A 26,771-nucleotide genomic window follows, 5' to 3' on the forward strand; every position below is an offset into this window, starting at 1 on the left:
TTCCAGTATTTTGTTATAGAATGTTGTTTCCCTGAGAATGCCTCAGTCAGAAGTTTCTCTCAGTCACAGCAGGCTATGTTTTATCTATACCTTGGGGTGGGAAAATATTTAATGTTCAGTGCACGGAAGGAAATTGAGGGGGTGGAGTCGGGAAGGGGTGGAAAGGTTGTTGCAGTGGGTAAGACAGGCTGTCTAGTTGTTCCTTTTCCCCCACTCCCCCCTCTCTCTCTCTCGCTCTCTTGCTCTCTTGCTCTCTCTCACACACACAAATCTGCTGTCCATTGTGAATAGACATTATTTTCTCCCCTCACTTTAACCTCTCCCACATTATATAACATTAATACCGAGACTGCCAGCTCCAGTAAGCCAAAGTAAACTGCTGCTCAGAGTTTGAGAAGTAAGGTAGGCTACAACATTCTCTTCCTTCTCTAATCTTTACAATAACTCAATGTTTTTGCATAGGATATTTGATATAGCTACTGGAACACTTCTGTATTTTTATTTCCTATTCGTGTACTGTTGGATTGTCTCTTCTTCATGCATTTACTGTATTATTTTCATGTGTTGCAGGACAATTTGAATAGGTAGTGTTGTCTTTTAAATGCATAGTTCTCTGAGTTAAATGTTGAGGTTTACCCCTTTCCCCCCATGGGACTTTGGTGAACAGGAAATGTGCTCGACCATAGTGGTCACTTGGGGACCATGCTCTTGTATGCACATGCTAGTGTTAAGTCCCCCCTCTGCTGCAGTGTATGCCCTATATAATAGTGAATGTGTGTGTTTGTATAGAAGATTAGCCACAGTACATGCATTTCATCAGGACTTTAAACTCTCAGTCCATCTCTTGACAAAAGTACATAGCCTACTTCTAAGGCTGAAATGTGTAATCCACAGTTCCAATGTTTTGCTTAGTTGCATAAGACGAGAACATCACTAAGAGAGCCTGAAATGCTTAGTGCACATTCTCTGCCAATTACTTTTTTTTCTCCCTTTTCTTTATTTTCTTTTTACAAGAAAGAGTCATGTTTTTCCCCAGTCTGAGCATTGTAGCTTTACCATCAGCAGTATAAGGATTACTTATGGACCATTACTGTGTCATGAAATGAAATGATCATTTCTGCACATAAAGGCCTGCTATATTAAATGAAGTGCCCTTTAATATAGACCACATGTCAAATTCAATAAATCAGATTTTTTACATGAATAAAGACTTACTAAAGTGCCAAAATTCAGCATTTTGACATGTTCCTCTGTGCCCCTCCTGTGACTTCCTATTAATTTTGTTGCTTTGACAGAGTGATTCATTTTAAGGTAAAAAACAACAATAATCTGTCCCTCATTCTAAGGTCAACACTGTTATGTGAACTGAATTTTTGCGGTAATATGGTGAAACTATTATTTTTAAAATATTTTTTTCAAAACAAACATCGCACATCTAATAGTAAAATCATTGTGTAAATGCAGGTGAGCTGGTTCTACTCTTTTGGCCATTTTCTGGTGTTTTGTGGTGGAAACTGAGCAGGTCGAGCGTAACACGTCAATCTTGTTACCCAAAGATAGACGAGCTAGAAATGTTTTAAGATTATACTTTTTTTGTGAAGCTTGCATTCAACTGCCCCTCCCTGTTGCATACAACAATCTTCCATTCCTCCTGTCACATGGGGATTTGTGGCTGATTTAAAATGACATCGTCAACCCTGTTACTTTCTTTGGCACTTTATAGGCACTTACTATATATACAGTACCAGTCAAAAGTTTGTACACACCTACTCATTCAAGGCATTTTTCTTTATTTTTACTATTTTCTACATTGTAGAATAATAGTGAAGACATCAAAACTATGAAATAACTCATATGGAATCATGTAGTAACCAAAAAAGTGTTAAACAAATCAAAATATATTTTTTCAAATATCATCAAAGAGCCACCCTTTGCCTTGATGACAGATTTTCACACTCTTGGAATTCTCTCAACCAGATTCACCTGGAATGCTTTCCAAAAAAGTATTGAAGGAGTTCCCACATATGCTGAGCACTTGTTGGCTGCTTTTCCTTCACTCTGCCAGGTCATCTGATGCAGCACTCCATCACTCTCCATCTTGGTAAAATAGCCCTTACACAGCCTGGAGGTGTGTTGGGTCATTGTCCTGTTAAAAAACAAATTATAGTCCCACTAAGCCCAAACCAGATGGGATAGCATATCGCTGCAGAATGCTGTGGTAGCCATGCTGGTTAAGTGTGCCTTGAATTCAAAATAAATCACAGACAATGTCACCAGCAAAGCACCCCCACACCATAACACCTCCTCCTCCATGCTTTATGGTGGGAACTACACATGCAGAGATTTTTACCTTTATTTAACTAGGCAAGTCAGTTAAGAACAAATTCTTATTTACAATGACAGCCTACCCTGGCCAAACCCGGACGATGCTGGGCCAATTGTGCGCTGCCCTTTGGGACTCCCAATCACAGCCGGATTGTGATACAGCCTAGAATCGAACCAGGGTCTGTAGTGATGCCTCATCCGTTTACCCACACCGCGTCTCACAAAGACATGGCGGTTGGAACCAAAAATCTCCAATTTGGACTCCAGACCAAAGGACACATTTCCACTGGTCTAATGTCCATTGCTCGTGTTTCTTGGCCCAAGCATGTCTCTTATTCTTATTGGTGTCCTTTAGTAGTGGTTTCTTTGCAGCAATTCGACCATGAAGGCCTGATTCACACAGTCCCCTCTGAACAGTTGATGTTGAGATGTGTCTGTGACTTGAACTCTGTGAAGCATTTATTTGGGCTGCAATTTCTGAGGCTGGTAACTCTAATGAACTTATCCTCTACAGCAGAGGTAACTCTGGGTCTTCCATTCCTGTGGCGGTCCTCATGAGAGCCAGTTTCATCATAGTGCTTGATGGTTTTTGCGACTGCACTTGAAGAAACTTTCAAAGTTCTTGAAATGTTCCGTATTGACTGACCTTCATGTCTTAATGTAATGATGGACTGTCGTTTCTCTTTGCTTATTGAGCTGTTCTTGCCATAGCATGGACTTGGTCTTTTACCAAATAGGGCTATCTTCTGTATACCTCCCCTACCTTGCCACAACACAACTGATTGGCTCAAACACATTAAGAAGGAAAGAAATTCCACAAATTAACTTTTAAGAAGGCACACCTGTTAATTGAAATGCATTCCAGATGACTACCTCATGAAACTGGTTGAGAGAATGCCAAGAGTGTGCAAAGCTGTCATCATGCAAAGGGTGGATATTTGAAGAATCTCAAATCTAAAATATATTTTGATTTGTTTAACACTTTTTTGTTACTACACGACTCCAAATGTGTTATTTCATAGTTTTGATGTCTTCACTATTATTCTACAATGTAAAAAATAGTAAAAATAAAGAAAAACCCTTGAATGAGTAGGTGTGTCCAAACTTTTGACTAGTAGTGTATATATTTGTTTTACCTCTTAAGATGCAATAAAAAAAATGTATTAAGTTGACCATGTGCTCTTTATAACGAATGTTAAAATTATGTGAAATAAAAAGTATACTTCTTTTCACAAAGTTGCACTACCCTAAAGGGACTCATTTCGTGGAATGACACTTATACATTCTGACATCATTCCTCTCATTCTCCCAGGAGCAGAACAATGAGTGGCCTGAATGGGGTGACTGGTTTCATCCTTGTGGTTTCGGTGGCCTTCCTCGGTGGCTCTCCAGGGGCCCTTGGGGGCAACATCCTGGTCTTCCCCGTGGACGGCAGCCACTGGGTCAACATGGAACTCCTGATCGAGGGACTCCACGCCCGGGGTCACCAGGTCACTGTGGTGCGCTCGGCCAGCAGTTGGTACATCAAGGAGTCGTCGCCCCACTACCGCTCTGTCTCCATCACTGTGCCTGGGGGCATGGACATTGAAAAACAAGACTTCTTTACGTCCTTCCTCGTCAAAATGCTGGAGATCCAAAGGGAAGGCGCGTCACCTTTGGCTTTTGTGTCCTTCTACTCGTACTTGCTGTCGGCGTTGTCGGGCATGCACCAGCAGGCCAGTCAGTTTGTGGTAGAGATGTTTGAGAACAAGGCTTTGATGCAGAACCTGAGGGATAGCCAGTACGACGTGGTGCTCTTGGACCCGGGGCTGCCCGTCGGGGTCCTGGTTGCCCACAAGCTCGGGCTACCCACTGTCTTCAATGTTCGCTGGATCACCAGTGGAGAGGGGCATTTCGTGGTGGCCCCCTCGCCCGTGTCCTATGTCCCCACCTCTGGTTACGCCACTTCGGACAAGATGACCTTTGACCAGCGAGTTGGGAATGTGTTAATCTACCTCCTCAACATGATCATTGATAGGTTTGTGATCAGCCCACACTACGATAGGCTGGTGAAGAGATACTTTGAGCCGGGTACGAACTTCTACCACCTTCTGCAGGGGACGGACCTCTGGCTCATGCGGGTGGACTTTGTGTTCGACTTCCCCCGGCCCACCATGCCTAACATTGTCTACATTGGAGGATTCCAATGTAAACCCTCCAATCCTCTACCAACAGAGCTGGAGGAGTTTGTCCAGAGCTCGGGGGAACACGGGGTCATCTTGATGTCACTGGGAACTCTGGTCAAAGGCTTGCCCATGGAGATCACCTCGGAGATCGCAGCCGCTTTCGCCCAACTTCCCCAGAAGGTCATCTGGAGGCACCCGGGCAAGCAACCCAACGGCCTGGGCAACAATACCCTGCTGGTCAAGTGGATGCCCCAGAACGACCTCCTGGGCCACCCCAAGGTCAAGGCCTTTGTGGCCCACGGTGGCACCAATGGCCTTTACGAAGCCATGTACCATGGGGTGCCGGTGGTGGGGCTTCCGCTGCTGTTCGACCAGTTCGAGAACGTCTTACGCCTGGAGGTGCGTGGAGCGGCCAAGGTGCTCGAAGTCACCAAGATCTCCAGCCAGAGCTTCTTGGAGGCTGTACAGGAAGTCCTCCATGATCCGTCCTACAGGACCAATATGGAGCGGCTCTCGAGCCTGCACCGGGACAAGCCCATGCATCCTCTGGACACTGCCCTCTTCTGGATCGAATTTGTCATGAGACACAAAGGAGCCGCCCACCTGCGAACGGAGTCTTACAAGATGCCCTGGTACTCCTATCATTCTCTGGATGTGATTGGATTCCTACTGGCTGTTTTGTTTGTGCTAGTAGCCATTACTGTGGGTTCAATCCACTTCCTGTGCCTCAGAGTATGCAGGAAGCATAAACCCAAACAGGAGTAATGATTGGCTCTTGAATACAACAGGAAGTGACCTCACTTCTTACCATATGACTGTGAACAAATAAGTTACCATTTTTCCTCTCAAACACGTCTGTTAGTTCTCAACAGGATAACAACAGGATATCTTCATAAAGCACAGTGGCGCAGCTGTCTAAGGCACTGTTTCTCAGTTCTTCAGGCGTCACTACAGACCCCCTGGTTCGATTCCAGGCTGTATCACAACCGGCCGTGATTAGGAGTCCCATAGGGCGGCACTCAATTGGCCCAGCGTCGTCCGGGTTTGGCTGGTGTAGGCCGTCATTGTAAATAAGAATTTGTTCTTAACTGACTTGCCTAGTTAAATAAAGGTTAAATTAAAGAAAATAAACAGGTGTGTTCTTTTTTGTTATACTTAATAAGTTAACATGTATAAAGAAAGCTCGCTTTGATTTTAGCATATATTTTGTATTACCATTGTGCTTTAGCCTTGTAAATGTTTAACTCCTATAGTGCCTGGGATGACAATGAGCACTACAGTTCGATTCAATATAATTAAATAAAATGGTTAGAAATAACGATATCTGGCACCTTTATTGTGGTCTTCCATTTGCTTGGAGATTTTAAGACACTGGTACTTAGACCTAGGACAGAATAAATCCTAACCTGAGATATACACATATGATATCAATGCATGAGTTATGAAAAGTTCTCAAGTTCAAGAATCCGGCCCATTTGGAAAAGCATACTTTTTTTTATATACACATGGATGCTAAACAAATGGCCGTATCAAAAGAGTTGAAAATATTGGTGGGATATTTACATTAGGATGAAATTGGATACTGTATAAAAGTTCATGGGAGTTGTTTTAAATACTTCTTTCACACATCCATCTGTAGGGGGAGTCACATGATCCATCCTGCCAGGAGTTAAGCTCTCTCTCTATGGTGTCAATGTGTTCACAGACCTCCCCCAAAGGGTTGTCTAACTTCCAGTCATCTGGCTCTCTTCCTCCCCCAGGTCTGCTCAACCAGTACCTATAGGAGTTGATGATACAATTCAGTTATTTGGTAACACTTTACAGTGACTCTTATAAATAAGCTTTAATAAACAATTCATAAGAGATTAAAGTGAGACTCAGCGATATGACGTTGCCACGGGCAGCACCGCAGATATTCAGATGAATGCACTGCAAGACTTTGTGCTCACACAGTCACACAGAGTACCTGTGCATGTGAATGGGTGCGCTTCACGCTGCTACAATGTGATTGATATGGGGCCAACATTTCAGAGAAGTTTAGCTTTGCGCTTCAACAGTTAAAAAAAAAAGTATATATTGTTTTTTATTGGCCCATCCACCACCACCCCTCTTCGGAGGACAAAAATGAACTTTGTTTTTACAGCTTTTTATTTTTTTGTTACATGTACAGTACCAGTCAAAAGTTTGGACACACCTACTCATTCAAGGGTTTTTCTTTATTTGTACTATTTTCTACATTGTAGAATAATAGTGAAGACATCAAAACAATGAAATAAGTGTTAAACAAATCAAAATATATTTTATATTTTTGATTCTTCAAAGTAGCCACCCTTTGCCTTGATGAGAGCTTGGCATTCTCTCAACCAGCTTCATAAGGTAGTCACCTGGAATGCTTTACCAACAGTCACTCTGCGGTCCAACTCAGCCTAGTGTGTTCTGGGTCATTCTGCTGTTGAAAAACAAATGATAATCCCACTAAGCGCATACCAGATGGCATATCACTGCAGCAAAGCAGCCCCCACACCATCACACCTCGTCCTCCATGCTTCACGGTGGGAACCACACGTGCGGCGGTTGGAACCAAAAATCTCAAATTTGGACTCATCAGACCAAAGGACATATTTCCACCAGTCTAACGTCCATTGCTTGTGTTTCTTGGCCCAAGCAAGTCTCTTCTTATTGGTGTCCTTTACATTTACATTTACATAATTTAGCAGACTCTCTTATCCAGAGCGACATACAAATTGGTGCATTCAACTTATGATAGCCAGTGGGACAACCACCTTTCTTTATTTTCTTTTTTTTATGGGGGGTGGGGGAAGAAGGATTACTTTATACTATTCCAGGTATTCCTTAAAGAGGTAGGGTTTCAAGTGTCTCCGGAAGGTGGTCAGTGACTCCGCTGTCCTGGCGTCGTGGGGGAGCTTGTTCCACAATTGGGGTGCCAGAGCAGCGAATAGCTTTGACTGAGCTGAGCGGGAACTGTGCTTCCGTAGAGGTAGGGGAGCTAGCAGGCCAGAGGTGGATGAACGTAGTACCCTCATTTGGGTGTAGGGTCTGATCAGAGCCTGAAGGTAAGGACGTGCCGTTCCCCTCACAGCTCCGTAGGCAGGCACCATGGTCTTGTAGTAGATGCGAGCCTCAACTGGAAGCCAGTGGAGTGTGCGGAGGAGCGGGGTGACATGAGAGAACTTGGGAAGGTTGAACACCAGACGGGCTGCAGCGTTCTGGATAAGTTGTAGGGGTTTAATGGCACAGGCTGGGAGCCCAGCCAACAGCGAGTTGCAGTAATCCAGACGGGAGATGACAAGTGCCTGGATTAGGACCTGTGCTGCTTTCTGTGTAAGGTAGGGTCGTACTCTGCGAATGTTGTAGAGCATGAACCTGCAGGATCGGGTCACCGCTTTGATGTTAGCGGAGAACGACAGGGTGTTGTCCAGGGTCATGCCAAGGTTCTTTGCACTCTGGGAGGAGGACACAATGGAGTTGTCAACCGTGATGGCGAGATCATGGAGCGGGCAGTCCTTCCCCGGGAGGAAGAGCAGCTCCGTCTTGCCGAGGTTCAGCTTGAGGTGGTGATCCGACATCCACACTGATATGTCTGCCAGACATGCAAAGATGTGAATTGCCACCTGGTAATCAGAAGGGGGAAAGGAGAAAATTAATTGTGTGTCGTCTGCGTAGCAATGATAGGAGAGACCATGTGAGGATATGACAGAGCCAAGTGACTTGGTGTATAGAGAGAATAGGAGAGGGCCTAGAACTGAGCCCTGGGGGATACCAGTGGTGAGAGCACGTGGTGCGGAGACAGATTCTCACCACGCCACCTGGTAGGAGTGACCTGTCAGGTAGGACGCAATCCAAGAGTGAGCAGTGCGGGAGATGCCCAACTCAGAGAGGGTTGAGAGGAGGATCTGATGGTTCACAGTATCAAAGGCAGCGGATAGGTCTAGAAGGATAAGAGCAGAGGAGAGAGAGTTAGCTTTAGCAGTGTGGAGAACCTTCGTGACACAGAGAAGAGCAGTCTCAGTTGAATGACCAGTCTTGAAACCTGACTGGTTTGGATCAAGAAGGTCATTCTGAGAGAGATAGCAGGAGAGTTGGCTAGAGACGGCACGCTCAAGAGTTTTGGAGAGAAAAGAAAGAAGGGATAATGGTCTGTAGTTGTTGACATCGGAGGGATCGAGTGTAGGTTTTTTGATGTTTCACGCAGGCTCCTCTGAACAGTTGATGTTGAGATGTGTATGTTACTTGAACACTAAGAAACATTTATTTGGGCTGCAATCTGAGGTGAAGTTAATTGCCAATTTCTGAAGCTGGTAACTCTAATTAACTTATCCTCTCAGCAGAGGTAACTCTGGGTCTTACTTTCCTGTGGCGGTCCTCATGAGAACCAGGTTCATCATAGCGCTTGATGGTTTTTGCGACTGCACTTAAAGAAACCTTAAAAGTTCTTGAAATGTTCCGTATTAACTGACCTTCATGTCTTAAAGTAATGATGGACTGTCGTTTCTCTTTTCTTATTTGAGCTGTTCTTGCCATAATATGGACTTGGTATTTTACCAAATAGGGCTATCTTCTTGTCACAACACAACTGATTGGCTCAAACGCATTAAGAAGGAAAGAAATTCCACAAATTAACTTTTAACAAGGCACACCTGTTAATTGAAATGCTTTCCAGATGACTACCCCATGAAGCTGGTTGAGAGAATGCCAAGAGTGTGCAAAGCTGTCATCAAGGCAAAGGGAGCCTAATATAAAACATATTTTGATTTGTTTAACACTTTTTTAGTTACTACATGATTCCATATGTGTTATTCCATAGTTCTTATGCCTTCACTATTATTCTACAATGTAGAAAATAGCAAAAATAAAGAAAAACCCTTGAATGAGTAGGTGTGTCCAAACTTTTGACTGGTACTCTGCCTTCGTCAAAAGTCAAGGTGTTTGAATTATTTCCGAAGTTTGTTATGTTACAGCCTTATTCTAAAATCGATTAAATGAATAAAAATATTCAGCAATCTACACACAATACCCCATAATGACAAAGTGAAAACAGGTTTTTATACATTTTTGCTAATTTATTAAAAATAATAAACAGAAATAGCATATTGACATAGGTATTCAGACCCTTTGCTATGAGACTCGAAATTGAGCTCAGGTGCATCCTGTTTCTTGATCATCCTTGAGATGTTTCTACAACTTGATTGGAGTCCACCTGTGGTAAATTCAATTGATTGGACATGATTTGGAAAGGCAAACAACTGTCTATAAAAGGTCCCACAGTTAACAATGCATGTCACAGCAAAAACAAAGCCATGAGGTCGATGGGATTGTCCGTAGAGCACAGATCTGGGGAAGGGTACCAAAAAATTTCTGCAGCATTGAAGGTCCCCAAGAACACTGTGGCCTCCATCATTCTTAAAGGGAAGAAGTTTGGAACCACCAAGAGTCTTCCTAGAGCTGGCCGGTCTGCCAAACTGAGCAATTGGGGGAAGAAGGGCCTTGGTCAGGGAGGTGACCCGGTTGTGACTGACAGAGCTCTAGAGTTCCTCTGTGCAGATGGGAGAGCCTTCCAGAAGGGCAACCATCTCTGCAGCACTCCACCAATCAGGCCTTTATGGTACAGTGTTTGACAAAAGGCACCTAAAGACTCTCAGACCATGAGAAACAACATTCTCTGATCTGATTAAACTCTTTGGCCTGAATGCCAAGCATCATGTCTGGAGGAAACCTGGTACCATCCCTACGGTGAAGCATGGTGGTGGCAGCATCATGCTGTGGGGATGTTTTTCAGCGGCAGGGACTGGGAGACTAGTCAGGATCGAGGCAAAGATGAACGGAGCAAAGTACAGAGAGATCCTTGATGAAAATATGCTCCAGAGCGCTCAGGACCTCAGACTGGGACAAAGGTTTACCTTCCAACAGGACAACAACCCTAAGCCTACAGCCAAGACAACGCTGGAGTGGCTTCAGGACAAGTCTCTGAATGTCCTTGAGTGGCCCAGCCAGAGCCCGGACTTGAACCCGATCGAACATCTCTGCAGAGACCTGAATATAGCTGTGCAGCAACGCTCCCCATCCAACCTGACAGAGTTTGAGAGGATCTGCAGAGAAGAATGGGAGAAACTCCCCAAATACAGGTGTGCCAAGCTTGCAGCGTCATACCCAAGAAGACTCAAGGCTGTAGTTGCTGCCAAAGGGGCTTCAACAAAGTACTGAGTAAAGGGTCTGAATACTTATGTAAATGTAATATTTCAGTTCTAAAAACGTGTTTTTGCTTTGTCATTATGGGGTAATATGTGTAGATTGATGAGGGGAAAAAACAATTGGATTAATTTTAGAATAAAGCTGTAACGTAACAAAATGTGGAAAAAGTCAAAGGGTCTGAATACTTTCCAAAGGCACTGTATATACATCTGAGACAACAATCATCTTTGAAAAATACTATTTTTGTTCATAGCCAAAACCACCAAACTGAAGGCCTATTGTGTTTTAATTGTTAGTTTTATTTTCATCTCAGACAAGCATTGCAGACAGAAAGTGTCTGGTGCTTCAAAGGTTGTGGTCTACAGATTTGACCTTAGTGATGTCTCACTGAAGAACTGTGGTGGGTTTTGAATTACCCTGGATTGTGGTATTCCTGTTATGCATCATGAATGCCATTCCCCTCTAATGCTATCACATTTTCTGCCCTAACCTTTGCTAACAAAATGTCCAATATGCATCCTATTTTTGTTTGCCTTAACCAAACAGCTCTCGTTTGTGCTAATATAGAGAAAAATCATTGTAGGGGGAGGGGGTAAAAATCACTATATCCTATAGCAGTTGTAAGCACTGCATTCTATGTATTATATATATATTATTTTCAGATACAGGAGAAGAATCAGGAGCAGTCATGTTAACAGTAGCCTATACTTCAGCATGTAGGCCTATCTTGTACTGCCACCACGTGTTGGTGTGTCTTTGGGTCTGTCTTCGTATTTAGTTGAAGGGATAGATATTCAGTACAGATGGAGAAATATTCAATAAATATAGAGGGATCTGAGAATAAACATCCACAAACTGGAGGGGAAACACTGAGAAGATATTTGTAGATAGTTAAAGGTATCAGTTTGGAGGTATCAGACATTAATAATGCTGTTTATTACCCCCCATGCCTCTCCCTCAAACAGGCCGGGGAGACTTGTTTATGGCCTCCTATTTGGTGTCTCTGTTATTTTTCTCTGTGAGCGAGTGTTTTTACTGTGTTTACACTGACATCCTAATTTACACTTATACATGTAGGCTATCATAGTTTGTGTATAACATATTTGGTAAGTCAGTTATAATTATGTAAGATATGGACATTTCATCCATGGTGGGCATAACCAAAGGTATTTACATTCAAAGAGACTTTTATCTTATTTGACATGGTTCCTTTTCTTGCATTTTCATCATTAGAATAATAGATTAAAATAAAATGGAGACCAATATATGTTAATAGACCCAAAACCTACTCCAACAATGACAAACCATTTTTATTTGTGCTCGAAACTTGGTAGAATGAAACATGTACAGGTAACTGCCAAAATAATGGAAAGTCTTGAGTAAATGAGGGATACAAAGTATATTGACAGCAGGTGCTTTCACACAGGTGTGGTTCCTGCGTTAATTAAGCAATTAACATCCCATCATGCTTACGGTCAATTATAAAAATGCTGGGCAGGCCATTATTTTTGCTATTTTGGCTACCATGACTATGACCCCATAGGATGACAATGCCCCCATCCACAGGGCACGAGTGGACACTGAATGGTTTGATGAGCATCAAAATGATGTAAACCATATGCCATGGCCGTCTCAGTCACCAGATCTCAACCCAATTGAACACTTATGGGAGATTCTGGTGCGGTGCCTGGTACAGCGTTTTCCACCACAGTCAACAAAATACAAAATTATGGAATTTCGCGTGGAAGAAGGGTGTCGCATCCCTCCAATAGAGTTCCAGACACTTGTAGAACATATGCCAAGGTGCATTGAAGATGTTCTGGCTCGTGGTGGGTGGCCCAACGCCCCAAGACACTTTATGTTGGTGTTTCCTTTATTTTGGCAGTTACCTGAATGTGTATACCAAACTGCGTATGGTTGACTGGAGTTGTCTTTACAGCTTTGAGACAGTAGGTGGCGCCTTATGCCATCTCGACACAGCCTCCCGAAACAACTGTGAAATGGCAAATGGCTGATTGTCATCAGCATGTCTAACCAGAACAGTGGGTGAAACGGTGAGTTTAGATAAGAGAGAGAATGCTCTTTCTCTATGGTTTAATCACCCAAAATAATTTGCCCTATTCCAAGCAATCCACATTTCCCCACTGAACTTATAACTATGTGTAAGTTAACAAGACCATCGTTATTCAAACAACCACTTAATCTATCTCTCTGTCTCTCAACAATGCAACTGCATTGGCCCATGTTGAGCCACTGTATTCATTCAGAAAAACGGTGAGAACTAACTTCTTGATTATTCAAATAATAAGTTACCCCTCTCTGTAACTTAAGTTAACTTTATATACTCACTTTGCTATTGCACTAAATTATAGTGTAATAAAAGGCTAGTTTATGCAGGTACCGCAGCACTAGAAGACCCGATCCAGGACTAGTCTACTGCCTAAAGATCTTGCGTATCAACAACTGGCTGTATGACATGATTGAGTTGGATGCACTTCATTGATACCCAGAGTGTCAGGCAGTGCTCCAACAGAGATATTTAGCAGCACACAATGAACACTCCAACAGACCAATAGCAGGTTTGGTTGGCTGAGCACAGTATGTTATTTAATTCACTGACTATATGACAGTCACCAGGGTGGTTCAGTAGGAAATTGGGCTGGCTTAAACTGACCTCTGACCTGATTACCGGACCTGGGTCAAATACTTTCATTTGATTAAGCTTGGGGTTTGCTCTTTTGGGACTATTCCATTGGTTCCATTGTAAAGTCAGTCAAGTGCATCTCAAGTATTTGAAAGTATTTGACTCGTATGTATGACCCAGGTCTGGTGATACTACAATGTATCTGCCACGCATTCACTCTCATGCATAAGGTAAACAAACAGTGTTCTGAAAGACTGATTCAGTGTTAATGGCTGCTGTATACCTTCTCTGTATCATTCCCTAGAACCTCCAAGCAGGAGACCAAGGGAAGACAATGTATATGTATAGCATGAGCTATAGTGACACTGAGAGTAGGGGAGGGTCAAAAAAGGGTCCAGAAAACAAGATGTCCCTGTAGTTGCAGTTGATATCCGGCCACCTTTTCACTTTTATACTATGGGACTATTGTGGATAATATTTCTGTCCATTTGTTTTTTGTTTTAGTTTTATTTTAGTGTACATGACAGCTAAATGTGGGGGACCCCTTTTGAAGAGCATCCCCAGTGGCTTAAATTCAGTATAGTAAAAAGTAAATATGTTAATAGAATATGCTAAAAGTTAATATAAATATTACTACAGACAATATACAGTAAATAAATTGCAGGTACTTATTGCCCTTATACTGTATTACAATATACATATATTGACATGGGGTTGTTTCAGATTAGAACAGATACAATTATTATATTTATTTTAATTTTTATTTTAAGAAATAAGTAAATGTATTTTGTAACATTACAAATAGAAACAATCTTAATATACATACAATATAAATATTTTAAAAATAAACACATTATTAGAAAATACTTGGAATTATTGTTAGGGGCTGTTTCAGGAAGGGACCTAAGACACATTCAAACAGCACATATTCAACATTCCCAACTTAGTGCCTGATCTTGCTCTTCCAGACCACTAGGAAAACCAGAATGGGGATGAGACTGACTGGAATGAGGGTAAGGGTAAGCACAACGCCCGAGGGGGCATCAGGAAATAACTGCTCCTCCTCTGGACATGCCTGGAAGAAGTGGGAATGGATCTGGATGAAGAAGTCTTGCACCACTTGGTTCGGGAAATAACATCCTAAGTAGGTGGTCCAGCTCTCGATACATTTGGTCAGCTGATCGTATGGTCTGCCGTGGAGAGATCAAATCAAGTTTTACAGTAAATGCAGAGTAACTCTGTTAGCTAATACATTTTACAGTAATTATAGGTTTTTGCTCAATGAAGACTATTGGAGACTATCGAGTTATTCCTTATTTTTTAGAGCAAGATTAAATTGGTTACGTATGATCAGATATTTCTACTATCATGGTAATTGTCATAATATTTGAGAGTTGAAGAATGGTAAAGAGAGTGTGCATGCACACCTGCCTGTGTGTGTGTGCCTGGCTGTGTGTGAGCCCGTGTGCGCTGCAGTGTGAATAGCCTCTACACACTCTCTATCACATGCTCCATCTCTCTCAAAGTGGAGCTGGGAAGTATCGATCATCATGGAGCCTGCCAAGTGAATCACCGTGCCAAGTGTGTCCCTCCCGCCCACTGTCAACTAATGACTCTTTGCCGACAAAGTTACTGAATGCTTTTCCTCTGCCCCTGCATTAGAGGCACCTACTTCAACTATTCTATTTCATATAACTCCATGTGCTGTTACTGTTTACATTGAAAGAGGAAGTGGTCTAACGAGAGAGGTCCAAGTATAGAGATAAAACGATTTGTTCAATGGGTCCAAGTATGAAACTACTTCAGCACCAGTGGAACCGAAGAGAGCAATGTAAGTAGTAAAGTGTGTGCAGGTTGTTTTAACCAGTTAAAACTAATGTATGGAGATTGAACCAATAATCTAACAGTTTGATGGGATTCAACCAATAATGAAGGAGCGATGTAGATTACATCTAAAACAGGATGTCAAACAATGAACTTGCGATGGAACTATATATGTAATGTAAAAATTTACCAGATCTGATCACATTTGGTATTAAGATGCATTTGAGTTATTTGGTTCTGTATTCTGGATGTAGATCACATTTTAATACTAAGTGTAAATAGGGTAAAAGAGTAGTAAGCACATAATGTTTGAAAGCAACATTTAATCAGAAAGCAACATTTAGATATACCTGATGACTTGGTCCCATTCACACCAGAGTTCCTTGTTGATGTCTTTCATTTCAGTGTGAAACATTTCCCAGCACATGCTGTAGCTGCCTTGCCCTAGCTCATTGCACTGGGGAATGACATCGAAACTTTCTAGGGGTACAACCAGAGAGAACACACATTTTACCCCATTTATAATCCACCCATCCATTTTATTGCCTATGCATAGATGAAATCAGGTAGGTATACAGTATTGTTGCAATGTTGGGCTGACACTATCTGGCCAGGGTAGACGAATAGAAGTGTGTCACATTCTAACACCTAGTACCTTATTAATTATTTTTATTTCTTTTACATATTTGAGCATTTTAACTGTTGATTTGGGAAAAAATCCAACAGCAAGGTACAATACAATACAAATTGATTAGGAAGATACATCATGCATTTTGAAGTAGGTACTATTATTTTGCCAAAAGTGCTTTAAAGTTCTAGATCATTTGAGCACTTACCATCATCTTCAAATGTTACGTTGGATGATACATTGCTTTGTAATTGAATTTCACCTGGATATTAAGAGGTGTTTAACGTTAAAGTGTTAAAAGAACGTGGTAATGCATTGTCATGTGTGGTCAAATATGCCTTCAAATATGTCTTCTTACTCCCACTAATATACAAGAGAGTTTGGCTTAATTTCACCTTTGTATAGTCAGTTAAACACAATGGGAAAACATTCCACCGTGACAAGGCAGCTACTCAACAAGAAGAAGAAGCAACAAGAAACCACCAATATGATTAGATCAGAAGTCTTGTCTTATCGCTCACACACCGCCCAGACAACAGAGTCAGGGTAACACTTAATAGCAACAGGTTTAAAGCATTATAATACATCAATAATGTATCGTAAGACTTGTCATAAGCATGCTTGACCCCTTTATAATGTCTTATGATCTTCTTATAATGATTTTGACTAAATAACAGCTCCCCATACAGTATATTAGCCACATAAAAATACATAACATATTACAATCCTTATAATAAGACATTATAAGGGCTTGTACATGCCTGTTAACTTTCAGTAAAGTGTTACCATAGGAAACATACCTAAGACCAGGACAGGGAAGAGCAGTAGGAAGATCATGGTGGAGGAGAGAGGACACTGGAGAGCCTCATGGCCAAATTAAACTCAAGGACCAGTGAGTAGCAGCCAATAGCGTCAATACGCTGTTCTCTTCCGAAATGTACAGGAGTGGGTTAAGGAGCGAGCCCTAAGCCCACCCCTGATTTCCCTACTATTGTTCACAGAAAAGTGCTGACGTAACATCCTACTGTTCTGTTGATGTTGATTTAATGGCCTGATGGACACCGACTTCGGGGAGACATTTCCCCTAGGTACAGATCTATGATAAGCTTCCCCTTCCCCAATCATAACCTTAACCATTAGTAGGGGAAATGCAAAGCTGACCCAAGATCAGTGTCTAGGGGCAACTTCAACCTACACCAAGATGGAGTCAGAGGGGAGTGGGTGTGGGAAGGGTTAAAGACAGAGATTGCTATGTGACTTTGGAGAGACCGGCCTATCTTGATTCAGATAATCTACAAGGAATTAACGTTTTGTATACACTTGTGGGAGTGTTGCTATGCCAGTTGCTACGGGGTCCATTTGGGCGTAGGGGCCACTCGGGCTAGTTTCCTGCCGTCTTATTGGCTCTTGAGCGATTTCCCTCCGCTAAGTGGCTCAGAAGACAACTCGCAATGGAAACAGGAAGCTGGATGGACATGAAAGATAGCCGTGTTAAAACAAACACAAATAAAACACATACAAGAAGCACACAACAAGGCACACTGCATGCACTGCTTGGGCGCACACTGACTCACATACAAATGCATGCACGTATAGTATGCTTGCACACACACACACACACACACACACACAAATTCATACACGCACGCACACAATTTCAGGAGTAAAAATGTGCTTAACTAGTCACATAATAAATTGCATTGACTCACTCTGTGTGCAATAACAGTGTTTAACATTATTTTTTTATGACTTTGTACCCCCACACATACGGTACAATTATCTGTAAGATCCCTCAGTCGAGCTGTGAATTTCAAGCACAGATTCAACCACAAAGACCAGGGAGGTTTTCCAATGCCTCGCAAAGTGGGGCACCTTTTGGTAGATGGTCAAAAATAAATAAAAAAGCAGACAATTAATATCCCTTTGAGCATGGTGAAGTTATTAATTACACTTTAGATGGTGTATCAATACACCCAGCCATTACAAAGATACAGGCGTCCTTCCTAACTCAGTTGCCGGAGAAGAAGGACACCGCTCAGGGATTTCACAATGAGGCCAATGGTGACTTTAAAACAGTTACAGAGTTTAATGGCTGTGATAGAAGAAAACTGAGGATGGATCAACAACATTGTAGTTACTCCACAATACTAACCTAATTTACAGAGTGAAAAGAAGGAAGCCTGTACAGAATATAAATATTCCAAAACATGTGTCCTGTTTGCAACAAGGCACTAAAATAATACTGTCCTCAATACAAAGTGTTATGTTTGGGGCAAAACCAATACAACACATTACTGACTACCACTCTCCATATTTTCAACCATATGGGTGGCTGCATCATGTTATGGGTATACTGGTAATCAGGGGCGCACCTTTGGTTTTAGAAGTGGGGGGACATATGTATATACAAATATATATATATATATATATATATATATATATATATATATATATATATATATATATGTATATACAGTATATATATATATATATATATATATATATATTATCCAGTCGGATAAACACTCCAAACAGCCTACACGACCACTCGGAGGTGTCCGCATGGTCATAAAGCACACCGTTGCCTCATTTTGTATCACATTCCAATGATAAAACTGGAGAATTTGTAAAAGTTGCACCCCTGCTTGTAATCGTTAAGGACTGGGCAGCTTTTCAGGACAAGAAATTAACAGAATGGAGCTAAGCAAAGGCAAAATCCAAGAAGAAAACCTGGTCAGTGTGCTTTCCACCAGACACTGGGAGATTAATTCACCTTTCAGCAGGACAATAACCTAAAACACAAGGCCAAATCTACACTGGAGTTGCTTACCAAGAAGACAGTGAATGTTCCTGAGTGGCCGAGTTACAGTTTTGACTTAAATTTAAGGCAAGCCTTGAAAATGGTTGTCTAGCAATAATCAACAACCAATTTGATAGAACTTGAAGAATTTTGAAAAGAATAATGAACAAATATTGTACAATCCAGGTGTGCAAAGCTCTTAGAGACTTACCCAGAAAGACTCACAGCTGTAATCACTACCAAAGGTGATTCTAACATGTATTGACTCAGTGGTGTGAATACTTATGTAAATTAGATATTTCTGTATTTCATTTTCAATAAATTAGCAAACATCTCAAAAAACATGTTTTCACTTTGACATTATGGGGTACAGTGTGTAGAATAAGTCAAGGGGTTTGAATACTTTCTGAAGGCTCTGTAAGTTACTGTGAATATTCACAGTAACTTACCCGCCACACTGTAAAAGTAACTGCCTAAGTCAATAAAGAAATTGAGTAGTGGCTACTCAAACATCTCCAATGGGCAGATGAACTCAAATCATAAAAGGTGTGCTAACTCATGTCAATAAGATTTCTCATCATTTAATGTTTTTGAGTACTGTTAATAAATAATAAGTTATTGAGTAAATATAACTTTGTGTTCTGCTAATCTAAAGTTATTGAGTTTTTACAGTTTATGATAATTGTATATTTTAAAGTCAATCTAACGATTATTAAATAAGTTGTTCTTACTTGATTCTATTATTTTTTAAGTCTTTACTTAAAATATTAAAGTAGTAGTCAGACACATTGATATTTGAGTAAAAAACACTTGATTTATCTGTATTGTGCTGATAATTATAAAATGTGTGCAAGTTATGAATGTTTAATAGTGCCACCTGGCTCTGTTTTTAGAGGATTGTGGGTAATTCCCCCAAAAAATATTTGATTATACTTTTAAACAATGTTATATGCTAGTTTGAAGAAATACAAGTATGTTTCTAAAATAGTACTAAGCAGTTTAATGTGCTATGAGGTGCAATTGATCATGATGTACGGATATCAAAATAATGAGACAAGCCATTCCCACCATCAACAAGGTCATGTGCACCACTCTTAATGCAGGCTAATACAACATCCCGTAAGACTTACAGCTCTACCTCCAGTTACTGCAAGAAGAATGAGCAAAATGCCTGCTAAGGTGGGCTAAAATGACAAATCGTTGAATACATAAAACAATGTTAAACATTAATACACAACCACTGAAAATTAATAAGCAGAACTACTTAGTAGTTACACTTGAAAAAAATGTGTAATGAAGGTTAACAATTTAAGCAGAAGGGACCCTACATTTTTTGTTCTAAGCTAACATATGGAAATGTTTTAAGATGGTCATACCAAGGATTATTTAGCTATTTGATTCTGAATTTTAAGGCCCCTTAATGTGTAATCTTTTGTATTTATTGGATGAAACATGGAATTTGGCATTACTGCTATTAGCCAATAGAAACGCATTGAATAACAGATTCACTACATGGGACAACAGATAGTCACAAAAAAAATCTAAAGGAACTTTGTTCTGAAGTGTCTGTCCTATTTCTGAAAGATATAAGAAAGGAAACATTTTTTATTTATATTTATTTATGTATTTATTCCCTTATTTTAGGCACTAAATTATCTCCATACATACTTTCATTCATTTTTTAAACTGGTACATGGGACCTAAGACGAGTCTTGTGGGCGTCCTAGAGCAAAACGGAGAACATTGTGTTTGTAAGAGTCTCATCTTTCAGTAGGGTGGTCATGATAGTTCGTAGGCCAAACCGTTCGGACGCTACATACGTTTTTGTGAGAAGACCGATTTTTAGGATGTCTCATGGTCTGACAAACACTTCTCTATCTCTGCCACCTTTCACTGCAGATGAGGAAGGGCGATATCGGCGCATGAGGTGGATTGAGACGCGGGCCATGCAAAAAAACAGATATCTCTAGCTTAAACAGACACATTTTGATGGGGATTATTATGTTAACTAGATATCCGCGGGGGCGCAGAAATTGTAGGCAAAGGGCCCTTAATAACCTGCAGGATGTCAGGAGAGTTCAATGTGGGCACTGTCTACACCTTTGTCTGCATTCGCAGGAAACACCACAGCACTCTGGCACTCAGGAGCAGGTCGAGTCGGTCAACGTTGAAAGAAATTGTTTAGAAACCCCTCTCAAAAAGGAGGACCTGGAAAGACAGTTAAGGATGCATAGCAAGTGGAGTCATTGTATCTACTTCCTGCATAGGAGAACTCATTAGGGTGTGATGACTGATCTGGTATGTTGCTCTACAGTAGGGTCGTTAACACCGAACATAGTGTATTGGGGTGGGATAAATTATAGGTTTGAGTGCGACCAATGGGTAAGTTTGACCATCTCCCCATCAAGAGTTTAAGAATGCAGGTGTAATACTCCTGAGACCCTAAATAAATAGTACATTCATAGCAAATTAATAGCAGTAAAGTTTCCAAAATAGAGCACTTTCAGTACAAACCAAAAGGTGTGATGATGATTAAAAATCCATGATATGATGCAAAACGCATCACACCTTTAGATTTCTACTGAAAGTGCTCTATCTTGAAACCTTACTGCTGACATGCACAATGTTTGGGGCCCATATCAACATTGCACTGATTAACAAAATACTAAACAATGATCTTTGAGTAAAATATCCCTTTAGTCATTCAGAGACATTGACATTTGGAGTAAACAATACATAGAGGTAAGATTGGCTTCAAAACAGCTTGTAGACCAAATGAAGGTCGTTCGTTGGTTCCCATCAACTAGTCAACCACAGAGTACAGAAAGATAACAAGGGAGGTAGAGAAAACAAATCAGTGGTGCCAAAGTCTAACGAGAAACCACATCTCACACCTCGGTGAACTCGAAAAACATTTCCCATATGCGAAAACTAAAAAAGACAGAAACACAACACTTCGGTGTCTAACCTTATCAGCAAATGGCAAGCTGCAGTATTGAAACATTACCTTGCTGTTCTATGCCACCGCGGTAAAGTAGCGGGCATGGTAATGATGTATTTCAGTGCAGTGGTGAATTTGGTGCACAGCTCCCGTGGGAAATTTGGAGGTGCACAAACCATCTTCTATCCATTTCATCGGGCAAAGACATCAGATAACATTTTATGCTGTTGACATTTGAATAAGCTGTCAAAAAAACTTTAATTCAACTTGAAATAAAACAAGCTTTGAAACCCTGTTGTTGATTTGTGGTTACAACAGCGTTAAAATGTGAAATAAACTGTACTAACTTATGAACTAAGTTTTGCATGTGTTTATTTCAACAGGGAATTGAACATTGAGGACAGATCAAAGGTATAAAATAAAAGTTCAGATAAAGGTAAAAGGTCAAGCGTAAATTAAGACAGTTTGGTTTTTCTACTTTATTTGGGGGGTTTATACGTTACTAAAAAGATGGGTGCAAACCAGGCAAATGTTTAGTAAATTTGGCCCGATGTTAACTCAACCAACTTCTGCCCATAGAGTTGCTTACTGTATATTCCATCACTTGCATAGTTCAGTGTAAGATTTGCCCTCAGGGTGTTCCCTTAGGGGAACACTGCTCATAGGGGTCAGGCAGGTTAGTGAAAGGTTGTGAACTGTCCTGATCACAACTACCAGGTAACACCCATGTCCTAAACCTCCCATGCACTCTGAACCATCAACCCCAATGCACCAAGTTAAACCAGTATGACCTAAACATGACCACAGACCTTAAACACCATACAACAAACAATACAAATATTTATTTTGTGAGCCATCTACCTTATACATGCATTATAACACATATTTCTATAGGCACTTATAAGGACCCATTAGCTTTTATGAATGGTTATTTCTGCTGGATATAAAATGATAAACATGGTATTGAGTTTCTGAATTGAGTTAACAATAGTACTATTTTGTGAAATTGTGTCTGAAATAGATCGTAAAATAATAAAGAAAGATGAATCTCTGTGTTACATTATGTGACTATGAAATATATGAAACCTTTATTTAGATTGCTACTGTAAATATGAATGATAGCTCATCATATACAACCAATTGAGGGAATAACCTTTGCCAAGCAAATGTTGACCCCCAAAAAACACATTTGAATGACAAACATCCTTTTTGCTGACATTGTGGTGCATGTCTTCAGTGTCATGAAAAGTTTGAGGGTCATGGGGTCAGCAACATCTTCTTTGATAGGCTAAAGATGAACATATGGTAAAGGTGTGTGTCCTAGAGAGTGACATCTTCCAAACAAGTCACCGCTACAGAGGAGGGCTTCAGGTCATGTCTGTCACTGTAGACAGCAGAAGTAAGTATTTATATGAATGGAAATTAAGAAATGGGTATTACATTGTTCAAATATAGTTGTTAGGTTCAAATATAGTTGATTTTCTTTATGGGTAATGCAATCTTTAAATTCATGCATCGTTCTGCAGAAATAAGTAAGTATATTAGGAAAAAGTTACATGATGTAATATAATAAATGTACCAACTGTTCCGTGGGATGTTTGTGTGACAAAATAACATCATCACATTATTCTTACTTTGGAAAGCACTTATTATTAGTATTATCATTAATATCGTAAATATATTTGTTGATAATCCTTGCTGTTATTCTAGCGCATGCAAAAGTGGTGATGATTATGATCACACCTTTACAACTATGAAAGAAGGTAGTGTGGTTGATTCTCCAGTACGCTTCATTGTCTGACTAATCCATAGACTTGAGGAGGGTTGCTGTTTTGGTACCAATTTCACTCAGCTGCCAACGTATTAGCTATGAATTGTCAAAGTTAGACTGAATTACATTGATTGATTGATTTTATTTGATAATTTAATGCAATTGGAACTAATTAGCGGAGTTAAATTATTATTTTAATTTTTTTAAGTCTGACTTTTCACAATAATGTCAAACTTTACAATCTAAATTGATATTATAACAGTTAGTAGATTAGTATAACGTTGCATTTGTTGCAAAATAGGTGGATATAATATCAATACATTGAGTAATACACAGGCTAAATTGAAGTAAGCTACTTCTTAATTGAAGTTCAAACATGCACACTTGGGGGAGATTCTGGAAAATCTTCCACTTAAATCGAGTTTTCACTTAGTCATGCATTGATGTGAATGTGGGACTACATGAAAGTTTCACTAAATAGGAAATTAGGATTCGCCCCTTGGGCCCTTGACACAGAGTTTATTTCACAGCGGTGAACATCGAGCATAATGTTTAAGGTTGTAATAATACATCCTCTTAATCTGTTTAATAACACACTTTGCATGCATCCTAATTTAAAGTTTAAAAAAGTAAACTACAAATCAGGCGGAGCAAATACGTGTTTATTGATTTAATGTTAGGATATAGATAATCTTATCCTCTTCATTCAATCTCAATGTCTCATAAAATAATTAACTAACCAAACAATTCTACAACAACAAACCAGCCATTCATTTTTCAACAAAAAAGTAGATTACTCTTGTCATAATTTGCTCTCTCAGTTTCCTCTTACCTTTCTTGGAAGTCGAGTATGCCCATTTCCACTAGAAGCTAAAGTCACAAATGCAATAAATAAGAAATATAATCTGCAACTAAAATACAGCTAATTTCAGTTATCAGGTACATGTATCAGAGATTAAATGGAACATGGTGGTGGCAGAAAGCAAATTTGAACACTTCAAGCACGCGACAGTGACTGATTTCTAGACATTTAGTCAACCCACGGTTTCCCTCTCACCAACGGACTGCAGCTGGTGGCACGCAACCTATTCTCTTATGACTGAAATATAAGGGCTGCTTACTCAAACTACCCAAAATGAACAGGGTGTTCGTGACAATGTTTCAGCTCTAGGGTATTGAAATAGGAAAATGTACAGTATATGTAAAAACATTTGATAATACTCACATTTGTGGGGCCATATCTGTGTATACAACACAGTGTCCATATGGCTTTGTGTCGCTACGGCCTATGGACAAGTGTGTGAGAATGGTAACTTACCTAAGTGGGCAATAGTACGGATAGAAAACAGCACTCAACTCTTTGGGACACATTTTTATTGCTATGAGCAAATGGTATAGATGTAGAATGACTAATTGGTTTATTTGATTTATTTGATTATGCAAACACACATTTGTAAGATGTAGAAGAAATATGTACTCGAAAGGACTTGTAGTTGGACTAAGTTGTCACATCTTCAAATGGGTTATACAGTATAACCCATTTGAAGATGAATCCTAACTTATTTTGTGTGTGTGTGGAAGTTAGACCTGAATACCAAGGTATCCTATCTCTCACAAGCCTCAAGTTGACATTATCTTACAAATATCAATAGCCTACAAAACGTATGGATAGGCTAACTCTCTCAGTGCTGCTTTGGCTGATTTGTCATTATGTTACCCAGGAATGGATCTCACAAGCTTTTTTGCCATGGACTACGATTACAGCCTGGTGACAGGGGACGACTTTGACTACAACGACACCTCCACCAGCGGCTACGAGCTCATTGAGCGTTGCGAGGCCAGCGAGCAACAGCTGACGATCAAGGTCTTCCAGACCTGTGTCTTCCTCCTGGTTTTTCTCCTGGGCGTGCTGGGCAACTCCCTGGTCATCGCCACCTTTGTTCTCTACCGCCGCCTGCGTCTCCGCTCCATGACTGACATCTTCCTCTTCCAGCTGGCCCTAGCCGACCTCCTCCTCCTCCTCACCCTGCCCATCCAGGCTGGAGACACCCTCCTGGGCCACTGGGCCTTCGGCGACGCCCTGTGCAAGGCAACACATGCTAGCTATGCTGTCAACACATACAGCGGGCTGCTGCTGTTAGCCTGCATTAGCGTAGACCGCTACGTGGTGGTGGCTCGGACCCAGGAGGCGCTGAGGCTACGTAGCCGCATGCTAACGGGCGGCAAGCTGGCCTCGCTGGGCGTGTGGCTAGCCGCCCTGCTCCTTAGCCTGCCCGAGATCCTCTTCTCCGGGGTGGAGGAAAGAGAAGGGGAGGGGGAGCTGCACTGCGGCATGAACGTGTGGGTGGAGGAGAGCTGGCGGGTCAAGACGGCCGCCCGCGGCGCCCAGATTGCCGGCTTCTGCCTGCCCTTCCTTGTCATGGTAGCCTGCTACTCACTGATTGGCCGTGTGCTGTGTGAGGGGCGGGGGCGCTGGGGCTGGCGGCGCCAGCGGACCCTGAGGCTGATGGTGGTGCTGGTGGCCGTCTTCCTGCTCTTCCAGCTGCCCTACACCGTGGTGCTCTCCCTCAAGGTGGCAGGGCCAGGGGCTGCCGGGCAGACTTGCGATCAGTGGGCCGCCACACTGCTGAGGGAGTATGTGACTTGCACCCTGGCATATACCCGCTGCTGTCTCAATCCCCTCCTCTATGCCCTGGTGGGCGTCCGCTTCAGGAGCGACGTTCTGAAGCTTCTCCACGGCGTGGGCTGTTTGTGCTGGGCCGGGTCTGGGCCTCACCTGGAGAGCTGTACCTCGGTGTCACCCTCCTCCCCGGGCATAACCACCCTCTCTCCCCTGCCGCCCACCTCACCTCTGCTCCTACCCCCCGACACCCTGGCACACAGCATCAAATATCAGCCTCCAACAGCAAGCCACCCCTTTGGCCAGACCAAGGTGTTTCTCCTCCCTAGTAGGCCTTCCCTGCCCTCAGATGGCCTGCTTCAGTCCACTGTCTCAAAAACCAAACCGGTCTAAACCGGTCTTTGTATACCTTGTGCGATCCTTATCAGGACTCACTTTTATCATTCATATTAAGATTAGCATTAAATCGATAATTGATTCTATTCAATTGTGTTTCATTATAGTGTCCACTTTTATAATATATCTTATGTGCATTCATCGTGTATTACTGTAATCAAACAGTGCTTGTGGGACTGTGATTGTATGTTCCCACTTGTGACAGCTCTACCTGAAATTACGCTACAAAAATAAAAAAAATAATGCTTCATGTGATATATTGGCCCGAATGTATGATATTTTTTAAAGCTTCACCACATTCATCTTTGCCTCACTTATCTTTGTAACAGAAACATATCATTTGGAAAATAGTACATACACTAATACTACAAATAATAGATATAGTATGCATTTATGTACTACAATTTTACAACACAAGGTTGTTAATGTACCTATTATTAATGGCAA

General features: G+C 41.2%; 3 protein-coding genes across 4 annotated transcripts; 2 read left to right on the top strand and 1 right to left on the bottom strand.

Moving 5' to 3' along the window:
- Positions 1-251: 251 nt before the first annotated feature.
- Positions 252-5,469, top strand: LOC121561575 (UDP-glucuronosyltransferase 2B31). Of its 2 annotated transcripts, none has more exons than XM_041874150.1 (2): positions 252-402; positions 3,638-5,469. In XM_041874150.1, exon 2 carries the CDS (start codon positions 3,648-3,650, stop codon positions 5,253-5,255), a length of 1,608 nt encoding a protein of 535 aa, XP_041730084.1. In that variant the 5' UTR covers positions 252-402; positions 3,638-3,647; the 3' UTR covers positions 5,256-5,469. The 2 variants fall into 2 exon arrangements, with proteins under 2 accessions (XP_041730084.1, XP_041730126.1); XM_041874192.1 differs by having other exon boundaries at positions 252-397.
- Positions 5,470-14,091: 8,622 nt separating this feature from the next.
- On the bottom strand, positions 14,092-16,725 carry LOC121582276 (receptor activity-modifying protein 1). Its single transcript, XM_041897974.1, has 4 exons — positions 16,597-16,725; positions 16,005-16,058; positions 15,519-15,648; positions 14,092-14,534 (listed from the first exon to the last, which is right to left on the bottom strand). The coding sequence occupies exons 1-4, from the start codon at positions 16,631-16,633 to the stop codon at positions 14,288-14,290; spliced, it is 468 nt and encodes a 155-aa protein (XP_041753908.1). The 5' UTR covers positions 16,634-16,725; the 3' UTR covers positions 14,092-14,287.
- Positions 16,726-25,031: 8,306 nt separating this feature from the next.
- Positions 25,032-26,321, top strand: ccr10 (chemokine (C-C motif) receptor 10). The gene has a single exon (XM_041897178.2). The coding sequence runs from the start codon at positions 25,032-25,034 to the stop codon at positions 26,319-26,321; it is 1,290 nt and encodes a 429-aa protein (XP_041753112.2).
- The last annotated feature ends 450 nt before the right edge of the window (positions 26,322-26,771 follow it).

The sequence above is a fragment of the Coregonus clupeaformis genome, chromosome 1 (assembly GCF_020615455.1).
Source record: "Coregonus clupeaformis isolate EN_2021a chromosome 1, ASM2061545v1, whole genome shotgun sequence".
Taxonomy (NCBI): domain Eukaryota; kingdom Metazoa; phylum Chordata; class Actinopteri; order Salmoniformes; family Salmonidae; genus Coregonus; species Coregonus clupeaformis.